Source organism: Nuphar pumila, chromosome 4 (genome assembly GCF_984573655.1).
Source record: "Nuphar pumila chromosome 4, dmNupPumi1.hap1.1, whole genome shotgun sequence".
NCBI classification, from domain to species: Eukaryota; Viridiplantae; Streptophyta; class Magnoliopsida; order Nymphaeales; family Nymphaeaceae; genus Nuphar; species Nuphar pumila.
In genome coordinates, this window is record NC_143252.1 from 120,820,965 (window position 1) to 120,835,552 (window position 14,588).

General features: G+C 35.7%; 1 protein-coding gene across 3 annotated transcripts in view; it reads right to left on the bottom strand.

Annotated features, from left to right (window-relative positions):
* Positions 1 to 324: 324 nt before the first annotated feature.
* The window catches only part of LOC149840837 (uncharacterized), a 33,105-nt gene continuing 18,841 nt past the window's right edge, over positions 325 to 14,588 (bottom strand). Inside the window, exons 2-8 of one of the 3 annotated variants that reach the window (XM_090003370.1) lie at positions 3,521 to 3,576; positions 3,362 to 3,414; positions 3,184 to 3,262; positions 1,473 to 3,058; positions 1,270 to 1,400; positions 1,114 to 1,192; positions 325 to 991 (exon numbers count right to left, since the gene is read on the bottom strand). In XM_090003370.1, the coding sequence (XP_089859496.1) occupies positions 420 to 991; positions 1,114 to 1,192; positions 1,270 to 1,400; positions 1,473 to 3,058; positions 3,184 to 3,262; positions 3,362 to 3,414; positions 3,521 to 3,543 (2,523 nt within the window). In that variant the 5' untranslated portion in view covers positions 3,544 to 3,576 and the 3' untranslated portion in view covers positions 325 to 419. Of the gene's footprint in view, positions 992 to 1,113; positions 1,193 to 1,269; positions 1,401 to 1,472; positions 3,059 to 3,183; positions 3,263 to 3,361; positions 3,415 to 3,520; positions 3,622 to 14,588 lie in introns of all 3 variants that reach the window. The other 2 variants (XM_090003371.1, XM_090003369.1) reach the window with 2 other exon arrangements.

Genomic DNA, 14,588 nt, shown 5'->3' on the forward strand with positions numbered 1-14,588 from the left:
AAAATGCATAGACCTTTAACAATGAATCAGTTTGTTCAGCATTCATGATAGCTTCAACAAGGGATTTTACTTAAGAGGGGCTAACTTCCACATAATGTTGTACAGGTCTAGTGTTTAGACAGCACAAAAAATAAATATGTAAATCAGAAAAAGCACTAATTCAGAAACTTGGGCATTTCAATCTGACCAAAACCTTTGCTTACATATCCTTTTGATTTGGAAAAGTAAAAAAGAAAGAAAAGAATCCCTCATAGATAATAGATATCAAAAGGTAAAGAGGAGAAAACATAGGCTCGAAAGTATTAGCATTACAACATCCCTTAAAACATGAATATATGCCAATGATACATTAAATAATCACACAACTCCAACATGTATATCTTTTACAACCAAAACATGATACAGGTCACTAAAAAGAGTCAAAACCATGTGGGTTGGCGAGGTAAATTCATATCACCCAGCTCATAGTCATAAGGAGGCTGGTAATATCCCTCATCCATGTCACCAGCAGGTTGCATCTCATAGGGCTCATCCTTGTTTCCACCATCTTCATCATCACTGTCATCATCATCATCGCCAGAGCATATATACTCATCTTCATCATTCATATCCATATGCGTACCATGGCCAGATCCAGACCTATCAACCATGTTTAGTACAACATGTGATTGCTCATGTGAAAACATTGAAGGTTCCCCTTCAACCAACCATTCTTCAGTAGGATCTTCATGAAATACATAATCTAAATTGATGGGATTAAAATACTTAGCATCCCTATCAATCTGTCTTGCGCGCAACCTCAAGTTATAATGCACATAAACCAACTTATCCAGTTTTGTAGTTGTAAGCCTGTTCCTCCTCTTGGTATGGATCAAGTCGAACATGCTATGGTTTCGCTCACAGGCAGATGATGAGCATGTTTGGCTAAGGACTTTTATAGCAATGTCTCGCAATTCAGGACAGTCCATGCTGTATGTTTCCCACCAAATAGCTGAGAAGAACATGAATATTATTAACTTGCACTTTTTATAGCATCTGCTATGTAGCTCTTCGAAGAAAGAAAACATAACAAATCAGAGGTTATATGGTGTTATATTAGATATCAAGGTATACCTGGATCCATTTTTTTTCTACTTCTAACAGCCAAATCACTTTCAAAATCTCCCAAGGCTTTTGAGTATTTGCTGACTGCCTAAAATTGGAAACAGAAGCTTATAGAAAATAGCTCATACAGTTCTCAAAATAGCAGTGTCAGTATTATACAGATACCTGATTCATTGCCTCTAACTGTGCATCTGGATCAGGTTGCAGCCTTTGAATGCATACCTGCAAACCTCGTATAATTTCTGGGTGCCTTGAAAAATCCTGATCATAGCGGATTGCAGGATTTAAATAATATCCTGACAATTTTAAAGTGTTAGACCAGAATATACTGTATATAGACATGAAAATATCACCAAACTTCAATATACCTGCAGCATGAAGGGGATGATGAATCAGGGTTCCCCATTTAGCATCAATAATTCTCCATATAGACCTGTAATATCTGCCCCCATTTGCATCTCTGATTGCAAGCTTCGCACGATCGATAGCATCATAGATATAGCCCATTGTGGGCTTGTCATTAGTATCAATAAGTCTGAGAACTTTCACAAGAGGTGCCGTACAACGGACTGCATATTCCACTTTACTCCAAAACTTGGGATCTGCCACCAATCTTTCAACTTGTTTACCTTCTTTTAACTTGGCAAAGCTTGATTGTCTCCATTCATCAGAGGCAAACATTTGAAACAATGCTGATCTTGCTGAACTTATGCTCTCCAGTGTCAAATAACTAGCAGCAGATCTTGTTATGGCAGGTCGAATAAGCTCTCTACCTTCTGTAAATCTTCGGAACACACTTAACACCCAAGCATGATTGTAAATGAACCTTGTTATTTTCTTTCCCTTTTTTAGAGCATCAGAAACGGATCTCATGCTTGAAATTTCCTTAAGTATTTGATCTATGCAATATGCAGCACAAGGGGTCCAAAACAGGTTTTTTCTCCTTTCCATCAGCATTGTCCCGGCAACTGCATAACTAGCAGTATTCTCAGTGACGACTTGAATCACGTTTTTCTCTCCAACCTCATCAATGACATCATTAAGCAATTCAAACAGTAATTGTGAATCGTTGATAATATGGGAAGCATCTACCGACCTCACAAAAACAGTCCCTTTGGGGCAATAAGCAACGAAGTTAATCAGTGTTCTTCGACTATTATCTGTCCACCCATCCACCATTATTGAACAGCCTGTTGTATTCCATGATAACTTAAGCTCTGATATGTAACCTTTACTAGTTTCTACTTCTTCATCTAAAAGGGGCCCACCAATCTCGTATGGAGAAGGGGGTTTAATTCCAGATCCATACTGTGCAATAACGTCAAACATAGGCTGGAAATAAGAACTATTCGCTGAATGGAAAGGAATGGCAGCATGATAGAAAAACTTTGAAATGGCCTTACACACCATTTTCCTCGCATCCTTAACTGAAGAGGCCTTTTGTTTTTGCTTTGAGGATTTCTGAATGATTGGATCTAAAGTGAGTGATGGCCGTGATGAGGAACCTACAGTTGGTCGAGTTCGCAATGCAACCAAAGTTGATGCACCATCATCACCTATTAATGCTTTCCCACGATCTGCTCTAGCTGCAACATCATCTTCAAAAACAGATATTCCTAGCAGTCTAGGTACTTCCATCCCTGTGTCATCACCATCATCTTTCAAAACCATGTCCAAATTACCATTTTCTACAGCCTTTTCTGATGATTCTTGTTTCTGTTGCCTCTCTAATTTCTTTCCAGCTATATACTCTCTCATTTCCCTGCTGACTGCAGCAGGGACCCTATTGCATCCTTTACATTCACCTTTAAGTTTTGCAATATGCTGTTTAAAACGACTTATCCCACCATGTATTTCTCTTTGACAAAAATTGCAACGCACAAATGACCTATCTGTCTCAGAGATCCTTGAACAATATTGCCAACCTAGATCTTTTTGCCGTGTCATTGTTAATCTATAAAAAATAAATTAAAAAGATGCCATGTAAGAAGAAACAAAGCAAATTAATATAGTAAAATATTGCAAACTAGCATGTAATCTAAATACAACTAGAAACATGAGTTTTGCATAAAAACATACCCAAATTTCTTCTTTCCAGTATCTTGTTCACCAAAATCTCCAATACTCAAATCCTCTTTTTGATGCCAAGCCGTTAAAACTTTTAAATAAACCAAAAAAATAAAAATATAAGTAAAATGCATGTATAATATGTTTGAAGTTTATATTTTCTATAGATGGTAAAATCATATAATGATACCCAAAAGTTCTTCACCCAGCTTTGCTTTGCGACAGACTCCAGAGCTTGAGAATCTTTGAAATACCACCAAGCATATTGCAAAGTAAACATAGGTATCAGGCTATCAGCAAACATAGAATGATGTTATGCTTCAAAATAAAAGAAGGAAAATAAGGATACCTTGAACAAAAATTCCTACGCATACTGCCCCCTTTTCCCAAGGCTGTCAACTTTCACTAATATGTGAATAAGCAAAAGTAAGATAACTAAGAAACCCCTTGCTTAATTCAAACAAAAGGACCACGTTAATTTCACCATGAGAGTATTGTTGCATATTTTACTATTCAAAATGCAACTGTTTATGTGGTCTGATTTCTCAGTTACACAAAGTGCAAAAATATACTCTTCTAACAATCACATTGTGTACATGTTTGACTGTGAATGTGCACATTTAGAGGATTTTGAGAAGCTCCTTGAAAGTTGTTGTCGATCTAATGATCCATCTTAACATAGTGAAAATAAACCAAATTGTCATAAATGCCAGATATAAATGAGTAGTTTTTTTACCTTAAAAATAAAATTTAGAAAAAGAATATGCATTCATAAATGACTATTATTTATGACAAATCATCTTCAGTATCTTGAAAGATGGGTTATGAGATGAATAGCTTTCAAAGGACTCCTCAAAATACTCAGTGTGCACCTTTACATTTAGAATCTACATGTCTACGAGTATGTGTGCATATATGTGTGATTTGCAAATCAAATACTTGGTGAATTGAAAGGCATGGTTCATATACATAGATAAACTCTCTAGTAAAGTAAGTACAGAAAATCAATCAGAAGATATGTGCTAAAAAATGGAAAAAGATAAAAAAATTATGTATTTAAATAAATATAAGGTAGGAAAAAAGAGGAAAAAAAGTCATAAGGTCAAAATGAGAAAATACATAAGTGAACTATAGAGGGAGAAAAAAAACCTAGAGATTGGAACCAAGTGAAAATGAATATGAAAGGTCTTGGTTAAATATGATTTAACTGAAGTTATAAACTTATAATTAAAGAAAACTTGAGAACACTTTTTAGATTTTCAACTAGAACAACAGAGGGAATGTCTAGTAATAAAGTAGAGTTGTAGAAACAAAGATAAAGAAGATGAAAGAAACAAAGTATTAAGACTTAATGGGATTCTCATCAAATTTTGGATCTTCATGGTACGGATGGGGATAAATAATTAGAAAAAGTATCCACCATTTTGTTTACAAGAAATATGTCACATGATTGGAGAAAGACTAATTTAGTTCATATATATATATATATATATATATATATAGAGAGAGAGAGAGAGAGAGAGAGAGAGAGAAATGTGTAGCTTCCAGACCATTTATCTCCCAGACCTTCCGAAGCCCCTTTAAAAAACATACTTGCATGTGTTTTTGTATAGATGCGGTCTTCATGCTTTATTTAGTAGAAAACATGTATCAGTTTAGAATTCTAGTTAAATTGATTCAATCCAAAGCATGGTTTTTAGTGAATAAGTAATGATAAACATATCTAAAGGTTTGGAATTAGCAAAAAACACACTCAAGTACGTTTTTTAAAGGGGTCTAGGACGGTTTGGGAGATAAATGGTCTAGTATCCTTCAATTCAAAGTAATTTCTTGGCGAGGGTTTTTCTAAGAGATATTTTCAGAAAATAGTTTTGCTTGGAAAAATCTCGTAAGCTTTAAAAAAATATAAATAATAATAAGAAAGAAAGGAAAATGATAGGTTTTTATTAATTTTCCTGCAAGAATATAAAGAAACAAGTTTTAAAAGTTTCTAAAATACAAAAGAAACAAAAAATAGAAAAACCACTTAAACTATACAAAATAAGATTTTTTTTAAAAATACCATGATATTTTCATTTTAACAATATTTGCTAGTCATTTGTATGATATTTTTGAAAATATCATGATATTTTGCAGATATTGTCACATGGATCGTAAATGCATGAATGTGATGTAACAAAAAATGTGGTTCCCAGTGGAATAGGTAACAAAGCTACTTTGCCGCCTACTTCTACTAAATCACCACCACCCCAAATCCAGGAGCTGTTGCGCTAGGTGTAAAAGCATGAGTGTTTTGTATCCATTGAGCAAAGATAGGTTGCAATTGTATAGCGGTATCTGAAAACATATCTTGGGGATGCCCCAAAGCGCTCATGGTGTCGTGTCGTACACCAAGCATTAGAGTATACAATCATATTCCTTGCCCGAGCAGTTAACTACCTGGAAGTACATGAGGCGACTGACCAAACAGAAAGCCTGTTTCGGCTTGCTCCTTGCTCGAAAGCGTCATTAGTAGTGATGCGCTGGCGCGCACTTACGAAAGGGTTAAGGGTAATGCCGAAGGGATGCTTGGCTTATAGATTGGAATGCATGGAACAAATCCACTTTCGTGATTCGGGGGAACCAAGCTTACTTAGATTAGAGAGGCCTACGAGCGAGTTTTTTGACGAGCAACAAGAGCGAGTGGAGTGCGTAAGCACTCCACGAGCAATAAATGGTGTCCGATGATCATTAGGGCAGACTGGTTCATAAGTGGAAGACGCACATTTTGTTGTATTTGTCTCCCATACATCCAACCCTGCCAGTGTTGTATGTTGGTACGGGGTGGTTCCTTGTCTTTGGGCCATTCAATGGTAGCTGGCAACCCCTCCTCATGTCCTTAGTAGTTCGGAACAAAAAATATTGGCCTTCTGTTCGATCCATTTATGGAAAAAAGCTCAGGTCCAATGATAGCAGTGAGTTTCTCTATCCGTGTCAGATCCATAGAGTTTGAAAAGTCTCTGACTCCCTCTTCATCGTTCGAAGGTTGCATGATTCCAATGGAGGTGGCCATCATTGGAGTCAAGCAATTGATCTATCTAGGAGATGCGAAACTCATTTTTAATCTGATTAAATGGGATGACAATTTTTCATTCTGAATCTGTAAAATCATAATTTCGATCCAATCACACGTCGCAATATACCAGGCCTTCTAATTCCTTAAGAGGTTTATCTGAAAGATTCGCGATATAACTAGGAAGGCATTTCAAATACCATACATGAGTCATCGGACATGCTAGTTAGATGTATCCCATTTGGTTCTCCTTCCTAGTCGGGAAGCAAGGTAGCCAACAACTAAGCCTATACAGGTCTGAAGCATGCATTCGGGTGGTTTCTTCCCTTCCCCTCCACCACCATGAACCCCAGTTAGATTCAGGCATGATACACTTTTTAGTTATTGGGAGGACCCAAGTACTCTCTTTCGGATCCATGAAACAACTCTTAGAGATCTTTTTTCGTTTTGGAAGATACAGGAGCATTTTGTTTAACGTGCGTGCTGGGGGAGACACGTAACGAGTTCAAGTGGTCCTGTCATATGCACGAATATCTGTAGTGAAGAGCAAACCGGGGAAACTGCCTAGCTATACTCAATGTGCAAATATCATGGTTCTAGTAAAGCCTGCACCAGTGTCTTTAAAGACCCTCTTTATTTTGTAGTGGTCCACAAAGGCCTCAAAACGACGATAATATATATAAAGGCATAATATTTGCTAGTCATTTGTATGTACAAATGCCACATTCTTTTCCTTTTCACTTTTTTTTTGTTGTTTTTTCATGAATCTAACATGACAAGTGTGATCTACTTGTTTTGTTTAGTGGAAATCAGCACTTAGACTATCCAATGACGACATATAAGCATGATTTTGGAGGGCTTCAAAAATTAATGGCCCACAATGTGTGATATTTCCATGACACCTAAGATTGTGTTTTTAGGTTGAAAACACAATCCCAATGTGAAAGCCTAAAAATGAAATATGCAAGATGAAATATGTGAAATGGGTTTTTTGGCCTTTCTTTTAAATCTTGACCATAAGATGTGAGCTCTGTGCTTCGTTTTATAGGCTTCGGTTCTTGTATTTTTGAATTAGGGTTTAAAAATTCAACAGCTCAAAAACTTCACAAATTTTGGAGGCTCAAAAGATTTTCTTTTCAAAGAAAAAACATGATCCAAGTGTCATATTCCTAGAAAATTGACCATACAAAACACATCTGCAAGACTAGAATCGCTAGAAAAAGTGCTGGAAAACCCATTACGACCTATTTTGCATGTTCCCGTTACTACATATACATATAATCAGCATATTTAGGTATGATGTGTTTGCCTCACCATGAGGTGAACCTTAAGGGTGGGGCATCCCCTATCCCCTTTTCTTCTCCTCCAACTAGCTACAACCACCTTCCTGCAGGTATGCCTCTCTCTCTCTCTCACTTTTGATATATATATAAGCTGACCCAACCTGTAGCATGTCGACGCGAGTACCTACCATGTTGACAAGAGTACCTGGGCACTCCAATCATACCTATGTTACATAGTTTTCAACCATGTTAAATCTACTTTTTCATTGGTCATTATATTTGGTTGGATATGCTTCCATTATTGTGAAGCCATCTTATGGTTTAAAATAATGGAAAATGATTGTACTGTGAGGGTAATTTGACCTGATTTTCTAAAAACCCAACAATTTTTTATATTCTCCTGATATCCAAAATCGCAAATATCTGACATCGTTAGGACCCTTTTACCCTTCGCAATTGTGAATTTAAGCCTTTTGTGATAAAATTGTACTGCCCGTCGGCCATATTCAACACCCACTTAAATCTAGAATTACATGTTTTTTTATGTGAAAACTCACGAACTCACATAAATTTATTTGCGAAATTTTGGTGAAACTGAAACCACCAAAATCACAAATATCATACACTTTCGTATATACGTCAATATTTCACATAAATATATTTGTGAAACATCCCTCTTAAATATCATATTGTTTCGTATATATATCCTGAAATCGCATAAATTTATGTGTGAAACTCCACTTAAAGGGTGTAAAGAAACCGAAGCCACCAACAAGATCCATCACAATGCTAAAGTGAACACACCAAAAGCCACAAATGGGCTTACTCACAAAACACACCAAAAGTCACAAATGGGCTCACTCACAAAACACACACAAGGGGCAAAAACAAGAAGCTAAAATAAATAATATTTTATTAATAACCTTTATGCAAGAAGCATACAAATGGAAGGGGGTTTTACCAATATATATTCACAAGCAAAAGGAGCTTCCAAAGAGACATTGAGACTCTAAATAGAGTTGTTGGACCTCCCCAACGTCTCTTTTGGTTGACTAGTCAACAAATATTGACTAGTTTAATTTAAACAAAAAAATAAAGAATAAAAATATATATTTATATAAATAAATATACATAATAATATATATATATATAAATATATATGTACAATTTTTAACACTCCACCTTAAACTTACGGTACAATAACCGAAAGTTTGTCTAATAGAAAGTGAAAACGAGGAGCAACAAGAGGTTTGGTGAAGACATCTGCTAACTGGTATTCTAATGTAACATAAGGCAGATCAATGGTCCCATGTAGATACTCCTCTCGAACATAATGACAATCAATTTCGATATGTTTAGTACGTTCATGAAAAGTACAATTACTGTCAATGTAGATCGCACTCTTGTTGTCACAACATATGCGGGAGGCTCCTGTCACTTGAGCTCCCATATCAGCCAACAACTTTCTAAGCCAGACTACCTCCATCGTTGTAGTTTCTATGGCCTGATATTGAGTCTCAGTTGATGAAAGCGAAACCTTATGTTATTTCTTCCATCGCCATGAAATCAGAGATTCACCTAAGAAAACACAAAAACTCGTGGTTGAGTGTCTGTTATTAGGATCACCTCCCTAGTCAGCATCAGTATAAGCAATTAAATCCAAAAAAAAAGAAGCAGAAAGAAAGAGACCTCAAGAAAGAGAAGTATTAATATATCTAATAATACGCAAAACTGCTCCCATGTAAACAGTGTTAAAATGTAAAACTGTACATATATATATATATATATATAATAATATTATATATATATATATATATAAATACAATTTTTATTTCTTTCTTTTCTGTAATTTTTTTCCTTTATTTTTATTTTTTGTCTTTATGTCATCTAGTTCAATTTGAACTAGAATGACGATTGCTAGTCAAGTCATGTCCAGACTTTACTAGCAATAGAGCTGTTGGACTGACACAGTCCAACAACTCTTAATAGAGTTGTTGGACTGTGTCCGACAGCTCTATTGAGTCATCTTTCCACTGTGTGCAGCCCCTCTTGTATTTCATTCCAATGCTTCTTAAGCAATTGGTTTTTCATATCAATAAAGAATACATTTTTATTTTTATTTTTATTTTGTTTCCAGTTATACCCTTTTTAAGGGTTATGCTTTAGTGTCATTCTTGACACTTGCCCTTGTGAATCTAAGCTCGTGTTTCAAAGATCCCCATTTCATTTCATGGTATCAGAGCCGCGGAAGTACTAAATCTTGAGGAAAAGTTGTCTCGATTTCTGTGCCTGTTTGCAAAAGTGTTTGCCACTTGAAGAGAAGTGTTTTATCACTTCATTGGAAAATATTTCACATCTTGTTGTATTGTTTTTTTCTTCTTTCTTTTTCATTTTCCTTCTTGTTTCTCTTTTATCACTATTCTTTCTCTCCTTGTAATCGATGGATAACAATGATAAAGTCACCATCATGCCTATGAAACTAAGCGATACGAACTATGTAACATGGGCTTCAATCATGAAGCACCATATATGGGGAAAAGGCCTATGGGGGATCGTGGATGGTTCCGATTCGGAACCTAAGCTATCTCTTACTAAAAAGGAGGGAGATAAAGAGGTCCCTCTATCGGAAGAAGAGAAAATCAAGGCTATTGCCTCATACGAGAAGAAATGGAAAGAATGGAGAATATCTCATGTAAAGATAATGTCATGGCTTATCAACAGCGTTGACATTAAAAAATGCTCAAGTCTTGCCAAATTTGATCATGCCGATAAGGCATAGGAATACCTTAAGAATATGTATTCCCTTAAAGATATTGCACACGTGTGCAACCTCCAAGAAAAAGTTCGAATGATGACACAAGGAGACAAAACTATTCGTGAATATTACAATGGGTTGTCCGAACTTTGGGAAGAACTTTCCCTTTTAGAACCAAAGTGGCATTGTGCCGAAGACATCGAGCTTCGTCATAAACAACTCGGTGTTGAACATTTTTATCAGTTTATCACTGGATTAAGGCCGGAATTTGAAACCACTAAATCGCCCTACTTCACCGGGAAAAAATTATTTCTATTGTTGAAACTATTGAAGAGTTAACAATGGAAAAAAATAGTCTCCGAAAATGTTCTTTAAAAATTGAAGATTATGTTTTAGCCGTGTCTAGACCAGGGAATCATGTTCGATCATATAGGCCTCCTCACTTTAACCGACAAAATGGTGACTATGATAAGAAGAAAGTTATTTGTCATCACTGTCATGAACCAGGACACTACAGGCCACAATGTCCCAAACTTAAGGAGCTGAGAGAAAAAAGAGCTACAATTGCTGGATCGGAGCCTAAAGATCAGGATGCACCAGTTTCCCAAGCCCAACTAATGGAGATTCTTCAGCCTCTCATCAAAGGTGTCTTTTCCTCATCTGAAGCTTCAACCGGTGCAACAACCTCATCTTTTTTTTATCTAGGTAAAATTTCTTGGCTCCTTGACTCTGGTGCATCTTTTCATATGACCCCAAATAATCAAAGTCTATCCAAATGTGTTAAAAATAAAACAAGTGTGTTAAAGGTCTTTACTGCTGATGGGACTTCTCTTGAAATAGAAGGAATAGAAAAATTTGAAAAAAATTATAAAATAAAGAAATTTTCTATTCCAGAAATTAGACATGTTCCCAAATTAAATTTAAATCTTTTATCTGTATCTCAAATTTCTGATTATGGGTGTAATATTTTTTTTCTTCTCATGGTTGTTGGGTACAGGATCGCCAGTCAAGCAAGCTGATTGGGGAAGGCCATAGAGAAGGAGGACTCTATTACATGGTTTTTTTGGAAATGCCGAAGAAAGCTTTTTGTTATAATATTCAAAAAATAGAGTTGAAACTGTGGCATAAGAGACTTGGTCACCCATATATAGCCAAAATCCAACATTTTCCAAATCTAGGGAAATTTTGTAACTCTGAATCATTTGATTGTAAAGATTGTATTCTTAGCAAAATGAAAAAATTACAATTTCAGAACAAAACCTTTTTCTCTTCAAGACCACTTGAATTAATACACTCGGATGTTTGGGGTCCTGCACCAGTAATTTCTAAAGGAGGATTTGTTTACTATGTTATTTTTGTCGATGATTTCTCCCGATATACGTGGATGTACTTTCTCAAACATAAGTCTGAAGTATTTTCATACTTTCAAATTTTTCATAATATGGTTAAAAACAAGTTTCAAAATGATATTACTATTTTTTGCACAGATTCAGGGGGAGAGTTTTTATCCACAGATTTTCAAAATTATCTTAAATTGCATGGCATCACACATCAAAGATCTTGTCCTTATACACCTCAACAAAATGGACTAGCAGAACGAAAAATTGTCATATTATAGAAACCACTAGGACTTTATTAATAGCAAATCAAGTCCCGAAAGACTTTTGGGCAGAAGTTGCCTTAACTGTCACCTATCTCATTAATAGAATGTCATCTTCTTCGTTACAAAATATCACTCTCATTGAAAAACTTATGAACATTTCTCCAAACTACTCTAGACTAAGAATATTCGGGTGCAAATGTTTCATATTTACTGACAAAAATGATAAACTTTCCCCTCGTGCAATTCTCTGTGCCTTTTTAGGATATGCTGAAAACCAAAAAGGTTATAGATGTTTTGACTTCAAAAATAATAAATTATATGTGTCTAGAAATGTTTCCTTTCTTGAAAAGGAGAGCTTTTTTTTTTTAGAAAATTAAAAGATGTCATTGAGTACTCATTTTTGCTAGATCTAACACCAACATCTGATGAATATGACCTTGACTGTAACTTTGATGATGATCAAAGAATTATTGATCTTAATGTTGAAAATAAAGAAGTTCATAGAGATACTAGTATTCAATATTCCAGGCGACAAGAGTCTAATCCTCCATGTGCACTTGAAAAATATTCTAACATTCCAACTAGACAATCATCCTGAGTCTCAAGGCCTCCAAGAAAGTTTGTATCATACGAGTCTTTCTCACTCACATATAGGGCAGTTATTGCATTAATTCACTCATATGAAGAACCATCCACATATTTTCAAGCAAAAAATGATATCAAATGGATAGAAGCCATGAAAGCTGAATTAGATGCACTTGAAAAGGCTTCTACATGGAATATTCAAGATCTTCCTCCAGGGAAGAAAACTATAGGATGTCGATGGGTTTATAAAATTAAAACCAAGAATGATGGTACTCTTGAAAGATATAAAGCCCGTTTAGTAGCCAAATGTTATGCCCAAGAATATGTGATTGATTATGAAGAAACCTTTGCTCCGGTGGCTCGTATGACAATTGTCAGAACCTTAATTGCTTTAGCTTCTATCAAAAAATGGTCTATTTTTCAAATGGATGTCAAAAATGCTTTTTTAAATGGAAAGCTAGTTGAAGAAGTATACATGGAACCCCCTCCTGGTCTAAGTATTCCTAAAGATAAAGTCATTCGCTTAGAAAAAGCTCTTTATGGACTTAAACAAGCACCAAAAGCTTGGTATGATAGGTTTAGTCGTGTTATGATTAATATTGGTTTTCAATTCTGTTTAACTGATACTGCTTTGTTTATTAAGAATTCTGATGCAGGGATCATTGTATTTCTTCTCTATGTGGATGATATGATCATCACCGGAAGCGATAAACAGGGAGTTGAAACAATCAAAACACTTCTTAAATCTTATTTTGAAATGACTGATTTGGGCTTGTTGAGATATTTTTTAGGCATTAAAGTTGCTTATTCTCCTAAAGGATATTTATTATCTCAGACTAAATTTTCTTTTGATATTGTTTTCAGGTCTGGTATTACTGATGATAAGAAAGTTGACACTCCAGAAGTTGTTAATGTTAAAATGAAGATTGATGATGGAGAACTTCTTGCAGACCCTACTCCTTACAGACAGCTTGTCGGGGCACTTTCCTATCTATTCATTACTAGACCAGATATAGCACATGTTTTTCACACAGCAAGTCAATTTCAACATGCTCCTACTTCTGTTCATATGGGAGCAGTCATGCGTATTATCAGATACATCAAGTCCTCTCTTTCACGAGGACTTTTCTTATATTCCTTCTTTTCGCTTGATTTAATTGCATATACTGATGCTGATTGGGGAGGTGATCCCAATAACAGACACTCAACCACTAGCTTTTGTGTCTTTTTGAAATGAAATGGGGATCTTCGAAACACGAGCTTTGATTAACAAGAGCAAGTGTCAAGAATGACACTAAAGCATAACCCTTAAAAAGGGTATAACTGGAAACAAAATAAAAATAAAAAATGTATTCTTTATTGATATGAAAAACCAATTGCTTAAGAAGCATTGGAGTAAAATACAAGAGGGGCTGCACCCCTTTATATACACAGCTGAAAGAGGACTCAATAGAGCTGTTGGGCACAGTCCAACAGCTCTATTTAGAGCTGTTGGAATGTGTCAGTCCAACAGCTCTATTAAGAGCTGTTGGACTGTGTCAGTCCAACAGCTCTATTGCTAGTCAAGTCTGGACAGGACTTGACTAGCAACAGTCATTCTAGTTCAAACTGAACTAGATGACATAAAAACAAAAAATAAAAATAAAGGAAAAAAAATACAGAAAAGAAAGAAATTAAAAATGTATTTATATATATATATAATAATATAATATTATTATATATACATATATGTACAGTTTTACATTTTAACACTCCCCCTCAAACTTACGGTACAATGAGCGAAAGTTTGTCTAAGAGAAAGTGAAATCGGGGAGCAGCGAGAGGCTTTGTAAAGAAGTCTGCTAACTGATATTCTGAAGTGACATATGGCAGATCAATTATCCCGTGTAGATATTCCTCTCTGACGTAGTGACAATCCATTTCGATGTGTTTGGTGCGTTCGTGGAATGTTCTGTTACTGGCAATGTAGATCGCACTTTTGTTGTCACAACACATTTGTGAAGCCTTTGTTGCTTCAACTCCCATGTCAGCAAGCAGTCGTCGGAGCCAAACTACTTCCATGGTCGTGGTTGCCATGGCTCTGTATTCAGCTTCGGTGGATGAGAGAGATACCTTCTGCTGCTTTTTACACCTCCACGA